The sequence below is a fragment of the Parus major genome, chromosome 9 (assembly GCF_001522545.3).
Source record: "Parus major isolate Abel chromosome 9, Parus_major1.1, whole genome shotgun sequence".
NCBI lineage: Eukaryota > Metazoa > Chordata > Aves > Passeriformes > Paridae > Parus > Parus major.
In genome coordinates this window covers 10,663,176-10,684,531 of record NC_031778.1, presented here as the reverse complement: position 1 = coordinate 10,684,531, position 21,356 = coordinate 10,663,176, and the positions used below count along the sequence as shown (strand labels likewise).

The window sequence follows — 21,356 nt, the reverse complement described above, 5'->3', positions numbered from 1 at the left end:
CCTGCGAGCGAGGGCGCCTTGGGACACGGAGCGCGCACGCTGCGGCAGCTGCTGGGCGGCCGCAGGGCTGCGGTTGCACTTAAATCTGCTCGCTCCCTGCTGCTGTAGTAACTGCGGCCCTGCTCACAGCATCTGATTGAGGGGGGCCCGTGAAAACTCAATTCCCACAGAGCAACTCTGAAGTAATTCCGGACACTTAAAGCAATAGTTTATAAAACAGAAAAGACTGGCCTTTATGGAATAAGGTACCAAGTGTCTGGCAGGTAAATACAGTACTTCAGGATTACATAATTTAATAAGAGATAATTTATTCTTACAGTATAGAGACTAAGCCTCCATTTATCCTCTCCTGAATGATGACTTGGACTGAGTTGTCCCCAGAACTCAAATTCTGTACAAGGCCCTGTCGTCATCTTAGACTGGGAATAGAAATCAAGTCTTGTCCCAACAATGCAAACTAGTAAATAGGCAGAGGCAAACTGATTCAAATCAAAGCACTTAATTCCCTCCAGTCCCCATTATCCCATTATATAATGGAAACTGGATGGATGCATCCCTTACTGTATCATGTTCACGATAGTGAGGATGTAAAACTTAGTCCAAGTGCTCACTCATCAGGATTCTCGGGTTCTGCCACACTTAGAACTGGCCTTGGGACCTGCGACAAAGTAGAAACTTCATACTTAAAAAAATAATCTCTTTAATTTTGATTTAGCTGTCTTATTGTTTGGCTTTTAATAACAACTTTATTAAATGTTCAGCATGATAAGTGTAAATTCACAGCTGATGAAAAAAGGAGTACAAATAGTTACTTTAAAATTACTAATAAAAAATTACAGATTTAAATGACAATGCACTGGTCTTTCTACACAAAACCTCTGCACACACGATATACACTTTAGAAAAATCAAAGGAATGATATATAAGGAAATGCATTACAGTAATGAGAAATCACGTAATGGACTAGCCAGCTCTTTATTGTTCTCTTAATACAATATTTTATGAAAAGGTTAAAAAAACTCAACAGTTGTTTAGTCCAACCGCAAGACTTAGCACATACGCAGACTTAATAATGACAGGACATTTCTGCTTTCTATTGCTGTTTTTTTCATACAATGTGGTTTGTAAAAGTTTCTGCTAAGTAACAGAACAAAACTACTACTACTACATACATAAAGATAATTCCCACAAAAAAAGTTTCATCAGTTTAATCAGTATTCATTAGTTACCAGACATTATCACAGGCCTTTACTTGCTCTGAAGTCAATGACAAGACTCTCATTGACTCCAACAAGAGTTAAGCTCTCCAAGAATAAGGCAAGGATGATAATTTCTGTGCAGTTTGGAGTCCAATCCAACAGGACTGGAATGCACCTTGAGACTTGTATGACTATATGTAAGTAACACCAACAAAAATCAAACAGTGTTTCATAATTGGTCCTGAAACAACATATGTAAAACAATGCAGGTTCTTACAGTGCTATGGAAACTAATGCAAATGAAGCTTGATTCATATGGGTATGCAATACAAATCTATCATGTTAATTTGTTAATGACCATATTCTGAAAATGGTATTATCCATAAATAATTCATGTGTTATGAAACTGAAGAAAATAAACTAATATAAACACATTATTAAAAGATAATTGATGAGTATATTTGTGCATACAATTTTTCTCATACTAAGTTTCAGAACCCTGTAAACTGCGAGGCATTCATTGTGCTTAACGTGGCAGAAAGTTATATTATGTGTCTGCATTATTTTATTCTGTTCAGTCCTCTTCCCATCAAACATGCAAACACTGTCATCACCATTTTTGGCTTCACTTCAACCAGATCATCTGGGAGGGCATAAATACGAGCACCAATTTTTCGAGCAACTGAAATGGCATACCTTGGAAAAAAAGAGAAAACAAATACTGTTATTTTGCTGGCATCTACTAATAGGTCAAAATCCACAACAACAAAACCAGATTTCAATAGCAGGATATGCCTGTTTAACAGTGCTTAGGCTCTACTAGAAAACAGACATTATTGTGAAGAAAGCATGTACTGGCAATTGTACTGGCAGATGTTTTGCTACTGGTTATCAAAGCATTTATTTCGGTCAAAAACAATTTGAGGTATGGCAGACTATTAAGAAACCAATTACAGTGCAGTGGTGGTAGGTCATATCAGCTGAGAATTTGAGTTAATTTTAGATATACTAGAAAAATAAATATTAGAATTTATATTCTATTTAAAAAATAATATTAGTGTTATCCTTCTTTTAACAAATCAGTAAATCAAGCATTACATTGTGAATTCATGCATTTCCTGCATTTTAGGAAAATGTGAAGCATTCATTTAAAACTTACTTGGCATTATTCAATTTGTCTTGGTAAGAAAGGTCTTCTCTCTTAACCATTTCTGGACGAACTGCTTTTGGTGCAATGGCATCTATTAAATCTAGGACAGGTAAGCTAGAGCTAATTGATTTGTCCTAAAAGAAAAAGACACAAGATTAGTTTAAGGACTCTGCTTTGATTATTCCATCTTCAAAATGCAAAAAACAGCATATCCTGCATGCATACTGAAAGACAGAAGCTTGTTTTCTTACTTCATAGTGTGAAGGTTTTCCTCACCCTTTATGAATTCTAATGTTCTTCTCTGCAATCAGTATTATAATGTTCACTGTGCTTGTATCGTTATTGCAGAAATGGTTAAAATTTACTTCATCCAACTTCCCTTAAGCCTTAAGGAAGGAAGGGAATTTTGATAGAATTTTAAGGACCAGACTTTCAGCACAACAAAAAGATCCTTACAGGCTCCTAAATGTATATTTCCGTCTTTTTCTTGCCATGGAACTATCTTCTCCAGTAGTTTATGGCTCACTCTTTTTATAATTTTTCAACTCAGATGTTATTCTGAGCTAGTGTGAGCAGTCTGTGTTTCATATTTAATACACAGGGATTCTTAAAAGAGCAAGTCCTGTTGCTGCAATCATTTCATCCCAACTGTCTGGACAGAGAAGAAGCTGCTGCTGCCAAAGCAAGCACAGCTGGTGCCAGTGAGGCTGGTGCAGGCCCTGCAGTGGCTGAGCACGACCCACGGGGCACAGCTGTCTTTGGCCCCAGGTCAGAACTATGACTGCCAGTTCAGGGAAGTCCTGCAGAGCTATCATACTAATTATACATGTAAAAATACTAATATAATTCTGCTTCAAGACATTAAATGCATGGAGTATATCCCCAAGACCATTAGTAAAAAAATGAATGCTGAATAGTGTCACTTTACATCAGTACCTTCTTACCTTTATTGATCAACCATCAGTTGAATTATCTTAAAAACACCATTTGAATGACCTTAAAAACACAACCAATATCCCCCCAAAAACACAGGCATACCAAAGGCAAGATTTGGACAGATTCTTGTCATACTTTCAGCTTACTTAATACCACCATTATAACAATATATGTTGAAATAAGAGGAGCAGCAACATCTCATAAGAAAATGAAGACCCAAGTTACCTTCTGAAGTGAAAACAAAATATTTTTACTTAATTTTTTTATTAATAATGGTCACTTAAAGTTCACAACATAGTGAACTTTAAAATATTTTAAACTTGCAATGTTCTTCTGTTTTGAACCACAGATATAAATGCTTCATGTTATAACATGAACCTTACAGGCTACAAGAACATTACATTTGTGTGCAATTATTAATCAGCCTTTTCAAGAGTAAGAGATTCACACAGAATAACACAGATGACACACATACATGTGTTCTTTTGTTTTGAACACTTAAATAATGTGGAAGGAAAGATTCCTTTATCTATGTGCTTTCATTTGCTGAATGGGAAGAGGTCCCTTTTCCCCCAGCACCCCAGCAGTGTCCAGGATGACACAAGGTGTCGCTGGTTACCGCGGGCTCCTTCTCCCGGCTCGCTCACACGTGAGATTCTTTTTAGCAGCTCCTGGGAGAAGTGGTCATCTGCCCCGCTATTTCCAAAAGTGTTTTTGTTACTCGTACAAGCATGAGAGTGCCTGTATCTAAAAATTTGGAAAATATACGACATGCCAGGCCCAAACACTGGTAACTTCAGACAGAAGCCCCTTTGAAAGCTTAAACTTCTTTTTCTTTCTTTTGTTTTTGAGCTTTTTGTTTTGTATCTCACTGCAGCTACTGTAATTTCTTTTATCTGTCAATAGATTTATAAAATACTTTTGAAGACTCAAAGACTCTCAGAAATATTTCCATAAACAATTTTGCTAGCTGATGGGAGAGCCACTGTTAAAACCAAATTGTTAACAGATCAGGTTAAAAATCCAAGGTCTTATTAAATGTGGAAAGAAAAGCAAATAAAATTGATTACCTTGAAGCTTTTAATGGAAGTTTTCTTATTTGCTTTTGCAAGTGTCTGATTCACCCACTTAATAATAATTTCATCATTTACTTTTTCACCCTCTCCAAGGTCAGATAGTACATTCAAAGTATACCTTCAATAAAGAGAACACAAGCCCAAGTTAAAATAAATGGTAGAACTCAACTTTTCTTACAAAGAAAAGTTAAGCAAAGGTAAAATATTACTTCATCACAGTAACAATGCCAAATATTCCTCTTCATAAGGTACCCTTACCTTACAAACTATATAGTACTTGAAATAATTTTTTCAGTGGTTACCGAATAAAAGAATAAAATAATATCCCAAATCTCATAATATTCACTATAACATCTTCATGCATTTGTTTTACTCAGTACATCATAATTCATTTTTCTTTCTAAGTTTTAATGGCTCCCTACCATCCTAGTAGGGAAAAAAAAATGAATCACAGCTGTCTGAGAACAAAAACCAGTAAGTGTTTTGGGATAGGTCTAAGAAAACTAATTTGAGGAAAACATTTGCAATAAAAATCTGTAATGAAATCACTTAATAATTATTTTTTCTTGCTCAATACAGTAGTAAAATTTTGATTTGATGATACTTATGTGACTATAGTTGTGATGGCCTACAAGTTTTTACCCTTTTAACTTCAATAGTACATGTATCACCACTTCCTTGGGTTCTTGCAGCAGGATTTATAATTTTAGTAACAGTTTCTAGAGTAACAGTTTCTAGTTTATAAGGTATTAACTGTCCCTAAAAATTGTGGTTGCAATTACTGCACAGTTTGTAAAATTACAAAACACATATACAATTTTAGTGTTAACAACAGGGGTGTTCAGAGATTGCTCTCTACAATACCAGTTAGGTGACCTGAACACTACCCTTAATTTGCCTTGATATACAGACATAGATATACACATCTTTCATACACTGCACCTAACTTACCTTCTCATCAGCTGCCATACCAAAGCCAAAGTCAGAGTTGGATTACCTTCATTTAGATCGTGTCCAGCAATACCAACCAGTGAGAATTTGGCTTTTGTCTTCCCAAGTTCCACTGCATAATTACAATTCTCAATCTAAAAATAAATGTTGTGTCCAAATAATGAAAACACATTAATATTTCTTCAATACAGACCTAAGATCTATGTGTATTTTAAATTACTTTGGCTTAGTGTTACCTACAGTGAGATCTGAAGCTAGAAAAACCTTTCTAGTCTAGCAACACTGTGATTAAAATAATACAGATTTCAATGTAAATGTAATTATGCAAGATTCCATATGATAATTGATAATTGATATGAAAATGATAATTTTTTCCAAATTTGAAAAAACCAAGTTTCCACTAAGGCAGTGAATAAAATATATTTGTATCAAAACCATACATTAAAAGATATTGAAATGTGTTCTTTTTAAACAGGCAGTAATTTTTATCATCTACATTTCAGGCTTCACAATAATCACAAAACTAAGTGAAAACTTTGATTCTGTTAGTCGTGCCCAAATCATATGAAAAGCATATAAAACTGCTCTGGGAGGAAATGCCTCACAGTATAGGAGCATCCAGCAACAACAGCCATGTCAGGCCTTAAAGATCCAAATCAGGCCATAAATTAAGTATTGCCAAAAGGTGTCCACATTTAGAAACTAAGGTGATATATACTATAACTGCTATTTCTTCTTTGGGATAATATCTGAAAAATAGATTTTCCTTTTTTTTCCTCCCCAGGATTGTCTCAGTAGCACAGAAATCTCAACCACAAAGACTGCCATCAGCACAATGGGAGCCAGTGAAGCTGGGCTGCCTCCCAGGGCATCCACCCACCTTTTTCATGTTGCCACCAAGTAATGAATAAGGAGGTTTGTTGATGTGGCTCCAGTCAACAGGTACACGCGTCATGTCATACAGTTGGAAGATGATTAAAGCATCAGAAAGGTCACTAAACAAGAGCAAAATGATATTTTTTAAGCACAGAAGCACAGATTGACAATGAAGGTATGCACTTGAGACTTCTCACAGTGTAATTAAGTCGCTGAAAAATTCCAGACACTTAAAAATAAAAACTGGTGCTATTCTGTAAAGAAACTGGCCTATATTCTATTGCTTGATTCCTGTAATTATGTACACCAAATTCTGCATTTAATTTCATTATTTTCACAAATCTTAGTGAAGTGAGCTCAGACACATGTTTCAATTAAATAATTACTTTCATAGGGCAGGCACAGACAAAATTGATGCTAAGATAGTTTTAATTTATTGATCTAATTTTAGTTCTCTTAGGACTTTCCCAAATGTTAAATATTCATGTTTTATCTGCAGATGCCTACAGATGTATTTTGCTAAAGAATAATCAAAACCAATGAAATTATCTTGCAAAAGAAGAATAGGAGAAAAAGTATTAGTTTCCCATCATATGTTGCATTACTGATAATCCCCATCATCAGCTACCTTATAAATGAAATTCTCCATGTTAACCTACCTACAGGTCACGTTACAGAGGTCAGAAAACAGAAATAATGAAATCAATTAGTAAATATATATACAAGCAGGTGTTCCCATTTTCTCCCTCAATCTCATACTTTATTGACAGGATTTGAATCAACTTCTGGCATAATTTGAAAGCGACCAGAAGCACCTAAAAAGCTTGTTATAAAGCCCTTTATCTGAGGGCTACATTGCAGAGCTTCTTACATTCTACTGAAAAAATAAAAAATTATGCAGCATGAAACAAAAAGATCTCTACTTTTAAAAAAGTGTAATTCAATGTACAAGTGAGTGAGGGGGGAAGATTTAAACCTTCTAAGGTTTTCTAGTTTATCTAGATTATGACTAGAGTATTCAATTCAGATACTGCTTAATTTGGTCCTACAGACCAGTTTTGAAGTGGAAACCTGAAAATCACTATTCTAGTAGAAATACAACTTCCCTCTCTTCTTTCCTTCTTTCTTCCCCTGTTACCCAAGGGAAGTCAAATAATTCTTTTTAAAATATCTTACCTGTATAAATGATTAACATATGGGCTTACACCCAGAGAATTCATCCAGTTTCTGAAAGTTCTTTCTTCCTTACTTTCTCCTATGGTCACAAACATAATTCTATCTAAGTTATTGGAGAAAACAATTTAATAAGCAACATTTAAATGCTTATATCCCCCCCACCCCTCTCCCACCCCAATATATGTTAATAATTTCCCAAACAGTAGTCTATACTACAAGGCAATCCTATCCAATTCAGATTCACTCAGTTCTGGGCACAGGGCAGAGGCACTACAGGGAAGAGTACTATTAGACTATTAGACATTTATCTGAGTAAATACAATTTGGTAAAATACAGAAATAAATTTTTGTTCTATTTCACATAATTAACATATCTTGGAGATGATTTGTAGTAATTTCCTGAAATTAAAATAAGTGGAAACTGCATTCAACAGTACCATTAGATCTGTTTGAAATGACATCTTTTCATTAAAAGTCAGTACTAATACATGAGGCACTATATCTCCACTCTCACAGAAGCTGACAGTACTACCTTGCCAAGGGCCTCCCCAAAGCAACAGATTTCATTTTTTTTAGTTCTTTGAACTGAAAATGTGAAGAGGCAGTACTGGTTAAATTTGTGAAGCTATTTATACTGCTGTGGAGGCCAGTTATCTTCAGAGTTTTAACCAGCAATTCTACTTACAAGAACTGCATAAAATTCATTAGGAAGTAAATCCCAACCTCCATTTTCCTGACTTAGATTGCTTTTACTATTGCAATCCTGAGTCCTAACTTAACTCTCTTTCACTATAAAGTTAGAGCTTTCAATAATTAATTTTCTACATACAACACTGCCTAAATTTTAACATCTCTGTGGCCATCTACTCGTGAATCTGTGCTTCATAAGCTGTTTTCTCTTGCATCAAAGAGGAACATTTGAGAAAATATTTAGCCTGAATATTTGAGCTTGGAATAACCTCTTCACTTTGCTCCCTGGGCTGATAATCCAGTTAAGAAAATAGCTAAGACGCTACGGAGGGAGACCACAAAACCTCTCCAAACAAGTACCACATTTGTCTGATGAGGTTTATATAGCATGAAAACTGTCTCATTTAGTACTGCAGTTCTAAGCTGACTACAGAATAATGAATGTTTTTGTAAAATTAAGCTACTGTATAAACATGTATTTATTATTAGACTAGAAGTAAAATCTCTTTAACATTATCTTTCCATGCCTAGACCTATGTCATAACGTTGCTATTTAGATAGAAGTTAACATTTTAATCTAAGTCTCTTAACCTTTTATACAAAAAGCTCTGGACTTCAGAAATTTCAGCTGTAGTTTACAATTTCTGACAAAATAAGTTTTATTTAAAAAGTTTCAGCCACCTTACCAGATTCTTTCCTTTCCAATTATTATGAAATAGTTGACATTCATCTTACTAATACATTTTCTAAATTAAATTTTTTTTCATATGCAATTCAAATTAGTGTTTGTTTCAAATATTCACTTGTAAAAATAACCAAAGAGCCACTGATGAAACAGAAGAAACAAAGAAAAATACTATTCTGCATGATCATCAGAGAGCTTTGTTTCACATATTTCTTGCCACATTAAAATTTAAAAGAATCACACTTTGTGAGAAATTTATTAAAAATACCAGTTTTTCCATTTAAGAAACAATTATAACTCAAGAATGACAGTTTAAGTTTATAAAGAGTATCTTTGAGATTATAGTATTTTGAAGTGCTTTTTAAAATGATTTTATGGTTACTGAGCTTTCAGTTGATTTGCAATACCTAAAATACTGACTGCGAAGTGCTTTTAAGAACACTTGTCCATTACAAAGACAGTACTGAGGTTATTTAGTGAACTCTTACTAAAGAGCATAGCCACAAAAACAGATACTCAGCAACTGCACTCAGACTGAGGATTTTAAAATGCTTGCTTAACACTGTCAGGGGAATCCAAAGTAGCAAAGCAGGAGCAAGAGCATGCAAGCTGGTCAAAACCCTTTGGGAAAGTGGGAGTCCAGGAACTAAACCCAGCATACTATATTTAATATGCCACTCTAAACAAATCTTTTTATCATGCAATACATGAGTTTTCGTAAGTTTTCCAGATGGCTGAGAACTGACCAATTTTTTCTCTCTATTCTTTTATTCAAAATATACCTTGTGATCCTATCAGGAGCATATCTTCTGCTGAGTGGTGCAGCAGATAGCCAAAATCATTGGGAAACTGCAGAAAGGGGGCAGAGCTACACAAAAGAGAGAGGAGCAAATTTGGTAGTATCCTTTATATTTATTGCCATCTCTTTTTTGAGATCATTACCCTGTGGAACTGAGCAGAAAGTAGCTGTAGGGAAGGGGATCAAGAATCCAAAGAGCTCCAAATATATCTCAGATTATCTCTGGAACACAACTGAGCTCTAGATACAGTTGCATCTGAAGTCAGCCAGCTTGAGTGGGAGCTCTTAACCTTCTCATGGTGATAGCCATGAAGGCTGCCATTAATCTAAACAACAGCACAGGACATCTACACTGGAGGAAAAGTGGGTGGACACAAACCACTCCTCTTCCTCTCCCCAAGAACTCAACTTTCTGCATGACTTTGACTCCCAGCCGCTGCTTTCCCCGTTGGCAAGAGGCTCCTTGGATCAGCAGCAAGCAAAGGTGGTGCAATAACTGAGCTCCAGACTGCCCTCTCCACCCCCACACCAGATCAAATGTTCATTTTGCTCTGTCAGTATTCGTGAGAGATATGCACGCTCTATTTCAGTGCACATCACCTTTATCATACACCTGACGTATTATCAGGGCAGATGCCAGTTTATGCACAGCATTAACTGTCTTAAACTGAAGAGGACAGCCATACCATACTGATCAGGTGGGACAGTCCCTGAAAAGATGGAATTTATGCTGGAAAATAAAGATTTTCAGGAAGCCCCGAACATGCCTACAGCTTGACATCTTGGTTTGTGGAAATCCCTTACTGACTAAACCCCCCAAAATACCTGTATGGCATTTGACTTACTGCAACTCTTGCCCTCATTTTATATGCTGTGGGGTTTTTTCCTTCTCTTTTACTTATGATGGCATATTAAAACAATAGAAAAATGTAAGAACAATGCAAAAAAACAACCAGAAAAGGACAGAGATGATTAAACAACTGGGGAGGGGAAAAAGAATGAAAAATTGCAGAAAAACACTTGTTATGGAGTACAGAAAAGTACTAAATACAGTACCTACATTAGGAGGGGTCAAATCTGCATTTCATGAAGCAAAACAGGAAAGCATTATAAATTATGAGTCAGATTTCAACAGACAATCTATGATGAAACTATAAAGAAATCAATGTCATATTTTATATCACTATCTTGAGAAAACATTAGTATAAACACAGGACAATGGAAAACAAATAATACATTAACAGGAAAAAAAAACATTAACAGCACTGTCTTTGGGCTGAAATAACTATTCTGATGGTTTGACACCACAGCAGTTACTATTTGAGGGCAAAAAGGAGTCATCTACTTCTCTTTGAACAGATAACACTGGCATGATTATCCATCTCTAAAATATATACTGTAAATAGTTAAATTTGGTCAGTATTTATGATTACAAAACCATAACCTAGCATTCAGCTGATTGTAACTTGTGGTTTGGCTGGGACTTTGATCCCATCTAAATGTTTCAGGGAAGTCCACAAACTAATTCAACTGTTTTTTCCCATGCCATTGAAAACTCTTCCAAATTTAACCAAGTTTTCAGTATTTCAAATCACACCAGCAACTTTATCTTCAGAGCAGAGAAGCTGAACTGAACATATTCTACCTCCACACAGCTCCTATATACATTTCCAAGAGCTGAAATTTCTAACAAAACTGAAGCAGAGGAAGACCAGACCTTTCCTTCAGTCATTTGTCCTGGCCAACAGGGACTGCAATGACTGGGGATATCACAGCTGAAAAGGGAAGACAACGTCCTGTGCTCTACAACCTTTATCAGATCACAACTGGCACCCAGCTGAAACTAGAGGAGCAAGAAGCCTGAAACAAGAATGCTCTGAGGGGTACAAGATTCGTGACACAGAGATGCAGCAGCACAGACAAATTATGAAAAAACAGGAGCAAAGGAAGATGGACTCACCTAGATGGAAAGGAAACCTGATAGGAACAGTAAGAGGAAGGCACGAGAAGGCAGTGCAGAGGACTATGTGAACACTGCTGATGATTCCCTCGAGTGCGGCACCCCTGATTCTCACATTCCTTTGAGATCAGTGAACAACTGTGAAATACACTGGCAGGAGCCATTCCATTATCCCAGATTAGCTGGTCCACAGCAAGGGCAACAGCCAAAGATTGTTACCAATTATCTCTTTATCTCTGGCATTAGAGATCTGAACTGTACAGTTAAAGGCCAAATTCCCTGGTACAATAAGATATATACAGCCTGTTGATACAATAGATTAATATAGGCTGCTGATACAGAAGCCTTTTTTAAAAAAAAGTTTCCTACTTTAAGAGGCAGCAAACTCATACACACACATATATATAAATGCACCATGTGAAAAATACTTTTAAAAACTATTACACTTGCTTAACATAGCACTGCAAAGAAAAGCTAGAATTTGTACATCAGCTAAAATATAAATAGCATGGAAAGAAGCACGGGAAACTGAAAGGAAAGTAGGAGGACAGTTTTTGCTCCTGCAAATGAGTGACAGAAGGTTATTCAGGAATAACCATTTGGTCAGGCTAACATAAGTGAACAATGTACACACTACTGGGGTTTTCGACTAAGGCTTATATTAACTGCTAGTAAGTAAACACAGGCACCAGCACAAAGGGATCCTATATGACAACCTAGAAGGAATACCTAAGTAGAAATCACTACTATTCTTATCGTCTGTATAGTTAGAAAGTTGAGTACCTTCTAATAAATTGAGATCATAAGATGAACTGTCAGGTTTGTGCAGGGCTGGATATGTGTTAAAGAGATTTGCAACAAAAGCCAAATTGAGCTTAGGGTTGCCTGCAACCACATCAGCTGGAGTTACAAACTGTCTGCAGCCCAATTTATCTGCCTGTTGGAGCATGTATTCAGCCCTTCTCAAGTCATTTTTATCCTAAAAAGAAAAACAAACAAAGTTAATTTACACTTAAGTCTAGTACTAGATTTTACTGAATCAGGTAATCTTTAAATGATCTATGCCAGCTCATCCCTCATTCTGCCAATGCCTGAGCCCATGACAATTCCCCTCTGCGTTCTACTGTCCTTCACTTCTGTGGCTGTCAGCACAGCACTCCTCATGAATCACAGCAACTGCAGTCAGGAGTGTAGAGATTATATTTCCATTTCCAGGCTGTTGATTCCCATATTGTGTATCCTTCTACATGTACCAAAGGTTCACCATCACTGCTTTAAATTGATATTCTCAAATGCAGTAATTCCAGATGATGCCCAAAACCATCAGTAAGAGTTTGAATGCTTCAAACTTGCTGTCTTTTTAATATTTTTTTCCCTCTTAATCATTGTAAGTTGGCAACTTATGTGTTTTGTTCAATGGTCTTTATTAATAATATATTGGTTCATTACAAAATGTGATCATATGAAAAGTAGGAAATTACATGGAAAAAATTAACTTTACTCTTTCTCACTCTCAAAAAATCTCAAACAAGAGCAAACAAGGAATTTAAGAGAACTAAAGCATGTAAGCAAATAATCTTGCATGTGGGTTTCATGATTATAACAAATAACGAGATTCCGCTTTAGATTCTGACTGATATATAGGTATCTCAGGCATGCAGTTCAACTTTGTATCAAATGCACTCTCAGAATAATCCTTCCAACAAGCATTATGAAGCAGCTTAAACAAGTGTTTTCATATCAGTGTAGGCTGGTCTTAGACCCTCTGTCCCTTTTACAACTTTAAAGCTTGACAGGTGCCACACTTTGCTGCTGGTTATTGGAAGGGCTCACATGTTATTTCTAAATACTATTTAGTTAGAGGAAGGAACAACTGTTTCTGAAGTCTACTCTTTTTCCTTGTCTGAATTCCAGAAGAGGAGAACTGAGCAGGATGTTGTAATATTTTTGTTGGATGACCCAACTGAAAATCAATATACACTACCCCAAGTAAAACATAGCTCCAAACTTTAGACTGCATGATGCATTATCCTGTTTCAACAGCACTGTAGAACTTACTCAAGTTTTAGCTCATTTAAGCTCTTTTAACACTAAGGAATCTGGCTGGGTTTTTGCACACATTAGGAAACAAAAGAGGATTCAGGGATAACCAGAATTTTGGACATATACAGAGGTCCCAGATAATTCTAGTCTATTTTTACATTTCTGTATACTTACATGAAATCCTGTAAAGTCAATTTTAATGGGCAATTGTTCAAGGTCATCTCCTTTGGGTGCAATCTGATTTAACAGATGGTAGTATGCTCTTGAATCCTAAAACAAACAGTGTAATATTAAAAAAAAAAAAAAAAAAAAAAGAGCAGCAAGTATGTAGCATTTTCTAGACATTTTTACTCTAATGGTCCAATCCAAAGCCATAAGAGTCAAAAATACAGCACCCTAATTTCAGTGAATATGGATCATACAGCCATTTTACTACCCCGTTTCACACAGAACTTAGCCAAATGACAGAGAAAATGAGTATCTGCTCATTATTCTGGACAACGCTAATTACATTTATTCTGCTGAATATTAACTAGAGTGTTGTAATTAAGATATTCAGGGCAAATTTATGTGGTTACCCACAAAAAGGATCAATTTTGCAGTAACGAACTAGAAGACAAAATAAACCCCTACTAGTCCTAGAAGTATTTACTACTTCTCTTAAACACCATATAATATTTTTACCATAGTAGCAGCTTTCATATAAAACCTTAGTTACAGTCTGCTTTAATAACAACCTTTTTTGTAGCATTTGAAAAGATGTAACTTGAAATTAAGGACATGGTTTTCTCCAATGAAAGGAGGTCTAACCACCTTAGGGAATCTTCCTCCTTTGCTTTCAGTTTTAAGAAGTTGCTGTGTTCTCTGGTCAGCTGGGCTACTACAATGTTCTGCATGCCTTTGCAGAATGACTGAAGAGAGAATTCTGCAGCTCTGCCACCTGCACCAAGGAACCTTTGAGCCCATGTCAGTCAGCTGACACACCAGCAAAGCAGTGACTGGCAATTATTAGGCAACTAATTAGGTGGTGCAAATTATCCTAAACTCTAATAGCCATCTTACGACATTAGAACTTCCCTAACCATCAGCTTGTTGGAAATGTTCACTTTGCACTCTGATATGATAATACAGGGGATGAGCAACTAAATAGGATAGAAGAGATCAAAACAATGCTCTTTTAATGCTGAAAAATGCAGGATAAACCTAGAGCCAGAGAAAGCAGATTACTAGTGCATCTAAATTCTTCTGATCTGACAGTTTTTTTCTATGCATTGTGTTTTTTAATACCACTGTGTTTGATTATGAGAGCAAAGAACACATACCTTAACGTCTTGGCTGAAGTTACTGATTTTCTGCCACCCTGCATTGGCCAGATGGTAATTCACCCAGCGTAGCAAGAGGTCTTCTGGGGAAAGCTTCATTAACTGATCCAGCTCTTCCCCTTCATTTAGCAAGGCAATAAGAGCTAAAAGCAAGTTTGAAAGAAAGCCAAAATCACTGCTGTTGTGGTCTGAGCTAATTCCAAGTGGCTGACATTGCTATACCTGGCATTACTCTTACCTTCATTTCTAGAGATCTCAATATCAGCAAAAAGGCCAACTTTAATGATCTGCCACAAGAGTCCTAATACCAAGTGTGGTTTTCCTTCTTGTAAATCTTGTGATCCAATATTGACAACTGTGCAGCCAATGGCAGATGCTGAGTTCAGAGCCAGGTTTAGGTTTTCCTGTTTGGAATATCATCATTTAACAAACTTGTGAGATTGTATTTTTTAGTAAAATTGTTCATATTAAACTTTGGAAGAAATAATGCATTAGTTCAATGGCTTCCAATGGAAAACTGGAGGTTGTGAACTACCTTGCATTGTACCAAAATTTAATGAAAACCATGACAGTATTTAATATGGACCCACCAAAAAATTATGGACCCTTTTGCAGCTGGGATTACTGAGGAATACTTTAATCAAAATACTTTCTGAAATTCATAAGTATCACTTATACAAATTAAACAATACTGTCATCCCATCTTAAATCTTACACATTTATTCAAGCAATTGTTAAACTGTAATTGAATGAAGAACATAAGAAAATCACAGCAGTTCAAAACCCTGAAACTCAAAGTAAAGCTAGTGATTGTCAAAGATATTGACAAAGATTCCAAGAAAAAATAGCTGGCAGCTCTCACCAGTGTTACTATATTTTGTGTCATATTTATTTCTCTATCTACAGAGGCAACATAAACACATGCAGTATCATCTTTACTGACAAATCTTCTTTAAATAAGTAGCAATTACAAAACCTTGGAGGGTTTTAGCGTGGTCTGACTTCTCATATTTTAATGTCACTGCCTAAAATGAAAAGTCCGCCATTTAATTGTGGTTTTTCATCAGCAGTTTTTTCTCACTGTGCTGGTAACTTATGGATCTACTTCCCTTTCCAGACCTGTTTTCTTAAACCCAAACTAAGTTCTTAAAAACTGTTGCTGTCCAACTTTTCCATGACTTCATACGCAATTAAAACTAGATCTCATTTTCTGTCCTAGTTGCCCTCCAGTATTGAAAGTGCATCATCCTATCACAGAGTATACAGCCATACAGATACTTTCTCCATGGCTAAAATACAACCTGGCCATCCACTCAAAGTCTAAAATTATGTTCTTCCGGTACTAGGTAAGGCAAAACAAAAATAGCTAATAGGGAAAGAATTAGGGAAAGCAAGAAAAAACTAGTTTTTCTGTAAATCATATAAGAAATAGGAGAATGCAGTAGAGTTTATTAGAAAATACAAACTCATGTTTCTGGATTTTTTTATTACATATAATTTTTCATTTTTTTTTCCTCCACCAGGAGAACTGTCATTAAAACAGAAAAATACTTTACTTTTTAATTAGTGCAGTACTTACAGAAACAGTGAAAGGAGTGAGTTTTTTCTTATTAATAGCCCTTTCATCAATTGTATCTGGTTGTGAAAAGTTGATCATTTTGCTAAGGAAGAAAAGTCAAGAGTATATTCAAACTTCCACTTCTCAGAAAATATATTATTTGATTATAAACTATTAACACTAAACTAGCTGCAAATATTTCTGACAAGATTCAAAAAAAGACCATCCTCTAAACCTCCTCTCCTGTTAAATAATTGCACAGTCATTCAGATAATATGTTGCATTTTCCTTTTATAACTAATAGATCATATCTATAAATGTTGAAGAAAGTTCCTGAGAAGATTTCAACTGTAAACCAAAGTAACTTAAATGGTATCTACTACAGAGTATTTCTGCATCAGATACTGCATTTCTGTAGTACCTTGTATCTACATGGATCTCAAAGACTAATTCACATCAATATTAATAAGCTAATCCCTTGTTACTATGGTGTGTAAGTACTAGTAATTCACTTGAACTAGAAAGTTACAGCAGACTAAAGTTAAGGGACCTACTATATGGTCTCTGTTTTGCAATGGATTTAATTCAGATTTCTGTTCCTGCTATCCCATGATTTAATGACTATAATTAGTAACTTCTAAAATTATCTAAAATAGTGATTTTTTTCTAATTATTTCAAGTATTGAATTTATGAACTGTTTAATTATCTCCTCTATAAACAGCCTGCACATATCTGGCATATATAATTATGGGTCTGAAATGGAAAACCTTTTCTATAAGATATGCACAAAGCCACATAGAAAATATGCTGAAAAATCACATTTCTATGGGCAAATAGATTTTCCCCACCTTGCACCCAGATTGAAATATTTAAGAGTGGAGTCTTGATGTTAAAGCCTATCTGAAGCTTTCAAATTCTTGTCACTGTGATCAGCATTTAGCCTTTGAGATTAATTTCTTTCTCATAGCCTTGGACTCACCAAAGAAGGATGCCATCTGCAAGGGATTTAAACAGACTGGCATCTGATGGGTTCATGGGTAGGAGGTGCTTACAGTCTGGGTCATCTTGTAGAGCTTTATTTATCCATTTAACAAAAGCAACTTTTTCTTCCTCTGAAAAGAAAGACAGCATTAAAATAAAAGATTAACATTGCCATGAATACATACTAGTAACAGTATACTTGGGTCAAAGAGGTTCATCTGCAACAAAATCCCTTAGTTCCACAGAGGTCAGTTATTTGAAAAATCAGAAAGAACACAAAAAATAATAAGTACAGATTGCCCTTTCTCCCATTGCACCCCCTAAGCACCTGGTGATTTTCTGAAGGACAATATAAAAATCACAGGAACATCATAGTGAAGGTGTCCTCATTGTAGACTTCAAATTCAGTCTCCCAGCAATTACAAAGAAGACATGAAAATGTCTCATCTGAAATTTTTAACACCTCACTCCATGCGTTGTTTGTTTAAAATGCAGCTTTTCATTCAGCCTTCTGCTGAACTTCTGAGACTGGCAGCCTTTTGAGACCAATCTGAACTGCTGAGCTGTCTTTAGCTTTGAGAAACTTAAGAAGTTTAATATCTCAGTTTTAAATTCTCTTTCATATTCAGTGCATAATTTATTACTATGTATCTAAGAAAGCTTATTTGGATAACAGTCAATCAACTCTCAGTATCCAAATTCCCAAACAGTACAGGTGGTATTCACCCCACCTCAAGAAGCAACTGCCTCATTAGTGGGACACAATGTGAAATTTTAGAGCACACTTCACCTCATCATAAACAAGATGGCTGGTGAGGCCAGGCCAGGTGAATGGTGCTCTAGTGGGGCTTGTTTCTCTCCACCAAAAATAAAACTGCATCCAAAGAATCACCTCTGATGCCCTACAGGCATCCTTTGGGATGGAGCAAATCCTCTGCTTTGAGGATGTGCCAGGTATAGCTGGTGCTGGAATCCTACTGAAAGAGTAGGATTCCACCTTTTTGCCACCTTTGGCTAATCAAAGTAAATCTTCCTCATACATAGAACCTTTACACAATCTGGAACCACACAAATTCCAGACTTAAGTCAATCAAAAAAGTTGCAATATTGCTGATTGCAATATGATCCTAGAAGGGGATTCACACTCTGGCCAGCACCTGCAATGCAATTAGGCACAATTACCAACTTAAATTACATGGAGAAGGGGGAGGTAGAAAGAAACAGATCAAATACTAAAAGCAGCTTCTTCAGTGTGAGACAGCCTATGCAAAAACCATGCAGGAGTGAACAATTCTGTAATGGCAGAAACAGCTGAGGAGGCCAGTCCATGCAGAAGGGATATGTGGTGGTTTGTTAGTAGGGTTTTAGTTCAAGTTAGTTAGCACTGTGAAAATGAGGATTCATTTTTTATCTGAACATAAGAGTGAGAGTCCATTACCATATAATGAAGGCAAAAATTTGACTAGCTTTACTAGAAGTACGGCAATGAGACCGTTTTTCCCCCCCACAAGATGTCACTGTTTGTTTTCCTCTTTTGCTCTCACACAGATGCCCAACTTGCCTCCAAGTGCAACTAAAAGTGAAACTAAGTAACAACTGAATAGAGTTAAAAAACTATCACCCACCCTTACCTTGTCTATCTCCACATGCTTTTGCTGCATTAATTTTCTTTCAACAACAACAGTTTCCAGTCAGGCTCTGTTTTATCTGTAGTGCAAATTTAAAGAGTCTTCCCCCATGGAAAATTTGCCTCTGTTTAATTATTTCTTACCTGAATAAGAGTGCTGTGTCCCCTCACTAGATATTGCTGATGTTCCTCCAATTGCTGTAATACCTTGCTTTTTGTTTATCGATTTTCGGAATGATTTGCTAACATCTTTGCTTTTCAATTCCTGAATAATCTGAAATTTAAAAAATAGAAAGCATTTTGTGATTGATTATACCTTCAAATAACTGTTAATTCACATAAGTATTCTAGAGTCAAGTAGTTAACCTGACTTTCCCTGATATTTATATTGACTTCTGTTTTAAAAAGAAATAATTATGTTTGAATATCCATATCTATACTGGATATCTAACATATTATTTCACAGTGAATACCTCTATTAAGCCATTCTATCTAAAAAAGTAGACATACAAATATCCACACATTTTTTTCACAGATATTTTGGTAAACTGAGGAACAGTTTACCAAAAGAACAGTTTACTAAAGATACACACATTTTTGATATTATATTTTTCCCACTTATTTCTCCACATGCCTTGCATGTAAAAGGTTATGACATGACAGTTAAACATGCCTTTCATTTATCAAGCTAATACTATTTTCCACCTGCCTGCAATGTAAACCACATTGGATATATTAATATGTCCTATGCTTGCCCAAATACTGCAGAGGTTTCAGACTGACAAAGTAACAGACAGTTAACACCTGGAAGCAAATATTCGCATGTTTAGAATCTTGGAAAGAAAGATCAGTAACTAATTCAACAAGAAACCTTCTGCAGTTAGCAGTAGTACTCTAACTTCAAAGCAAAACATAATCATCCCCAAACACCCACAAACCAACAGCCTGGTAAGCTCTTGTTTCTTTTAAAATGCACCAGTGGAGATTCTAATTTAGAAAAGCCTAAAGCTTTAAAATCTGCTCAGTGAAAGGGAAAACTTGTACCTCGCTCCCAGAAATAAACAGCCTTTAGTATAGAGATTAAGCATAGTGAAGCACTAGTAAGAGCAATCAGAGGCTAGTATCTAATTGCTCTTCTGTCAGAGCAAGGGCTGACCCAACAGTTCCTACAATATGCAGTCCTTCCCCTCACCTTGGAGGAAACAGAAAACAAAACAGATTGCAATTACTGTTCTTTCACATGCTGCTGAAATCGGAACCAATAAATTATATAGGAGTGTGAAAGATAAAAATTAGAAAATAACTATATAGGATATTCTAGGTTGTCACAGGAAACTCAAAATAATAGTTATATATAACAATATTACTTATTGTACCACATAATTCTCCATAGAAATCAGACAGTAGAGAAACATCCAAAGGGAATGTCTTACTGAGACAAATTCTTCAAAATTGATTTTCCCATCCTTGTTGCTATCTGTCACTAAAATGATTTTTTCTACAATCTCCCGGACTTTGTAACCAGGCAAGGGCAGACTTGCTTCTTTAAACAGGTCTTGAAGCTCGTAATCACTGACATACCCACTGTTGTCAATATCTGTAGAATGAAAGCACAACTGTTAAACTTATGTAAACGTATGCATATTTATGTACTAAGGTATGGTAACTGTTAGGAATAAATGAAGTGTGATAAACACAGTTCTAGAAGATGAGCGTTCCTTTCTCTGACATAGATAAGTATGATCCTCTGTGGATCAGAGGGATAACTGTCTAGAACTTGTGTCATCTTGTTGTGGCTTTTTCAAGAACTATCTTATGATGCCAGAGCACAGATATAACAAGAGAGCAAAATTGAAAATAGTGAAGTTCAAGATTTTCTTATTTTTTTAAGACTTACAACAAAATTATCTATATACCTTCTAGTCAAAGGGACATCAGTTAATATATGCTTACTGCAATATTAAATCATTTGCAATCAGTAAGCTCAAATCTGAAGCATGTTGTTATTAGAAGAGCACACTTACTCAAGAAAAACTACACGAGAAGTCTGTCTGACTGTATTTTATTTCTTATCCTAGAATCTGATAAACATTTTCTGTTCTTTAAAACTTTTGATGTGGTTTGGCTTACCTCTGAAGAATAAGTCTGGGATGATGTGTATCTGTTTATTAAAGGTGACCTTCCTTAATCTATTAACTGGATCTGCTGGGAGCAATTTGAGCTGCCACCTTCACTTACACTTGGCTCCCAAGGCTACACACGGCAGGAATGTTCATGTACAGCAAAGTATCAGAACGCTTTTTTTCAACAAGAGGTTTGAAATAAT

The 21,356-nt window shown here is 35.8% G+C and overlaps 1 protein-coding gene across 7 annotated transcripts in view; it reads right to left on the bottom strand.

Moving 5' to 3' along the window:
• Positions 1-683: 683 nt before the first annotated feature.
• Positions 684-21,356, bottom strand: part of PLS1 (plastin 1) — a 41,079-nt gene continuing 20,406 nt past the window's right edge. For all 7 annotated transcript variants that reach the window (XM_015637151.3, XM_015637150.3, XM_015637145.2 and 4 more), the window contains 14 exons: positions 20,464-20,627; positions 19,175-19,304; positions 17,402-17,534; positions 16,443-16,524; positions 15,102-15,267; positions 14,864-15,006; positions 13,716-13,811; positions 12,282-12,477; positions 7,365-7,443; positions 6,193-6,307; positions 5,313-5,446; positions 4,356-4,479; positions 2,359-2,483; positions 684-1,895 (listed from right to left, as the gene is read on the bottom strand). In XM_015637151.3, the coding sequence (XP_015492637.1) occupies positions 1,760-1,895; positions 2,359-2,483; positions 4,356-4,479; positions 5,313-5,446; positions 6,193-6,307; positions 7,365-7,443; positions 12,282-12,477; positions 13,716-13,811; positions 14,864-15,006; positions 15,102-15,267; positions 16,443-16,524; positions 17,402-17,534; positions 19,175-19,304; positions 20,464-20,627 (1,823 nt within the window). In that variant the 3' untranslated portion in view covers positions 684-1,759. The remainder of the gene's footprint in view (positions 1,896-2,358; positions 2,484-4,355; positions 4,480-5,312; positions 5,447-6,192; positions 6,308-7,364; positions 7,444-12,281; positions 12,478-13,715; positions 13,812-14,863; positions 15,007-15,101; positions 15,268-16,442; positions 16,525-17,401; positions 17,535-19,174; positions 19,305-20,463; positions 20,628-21,356) is intronic.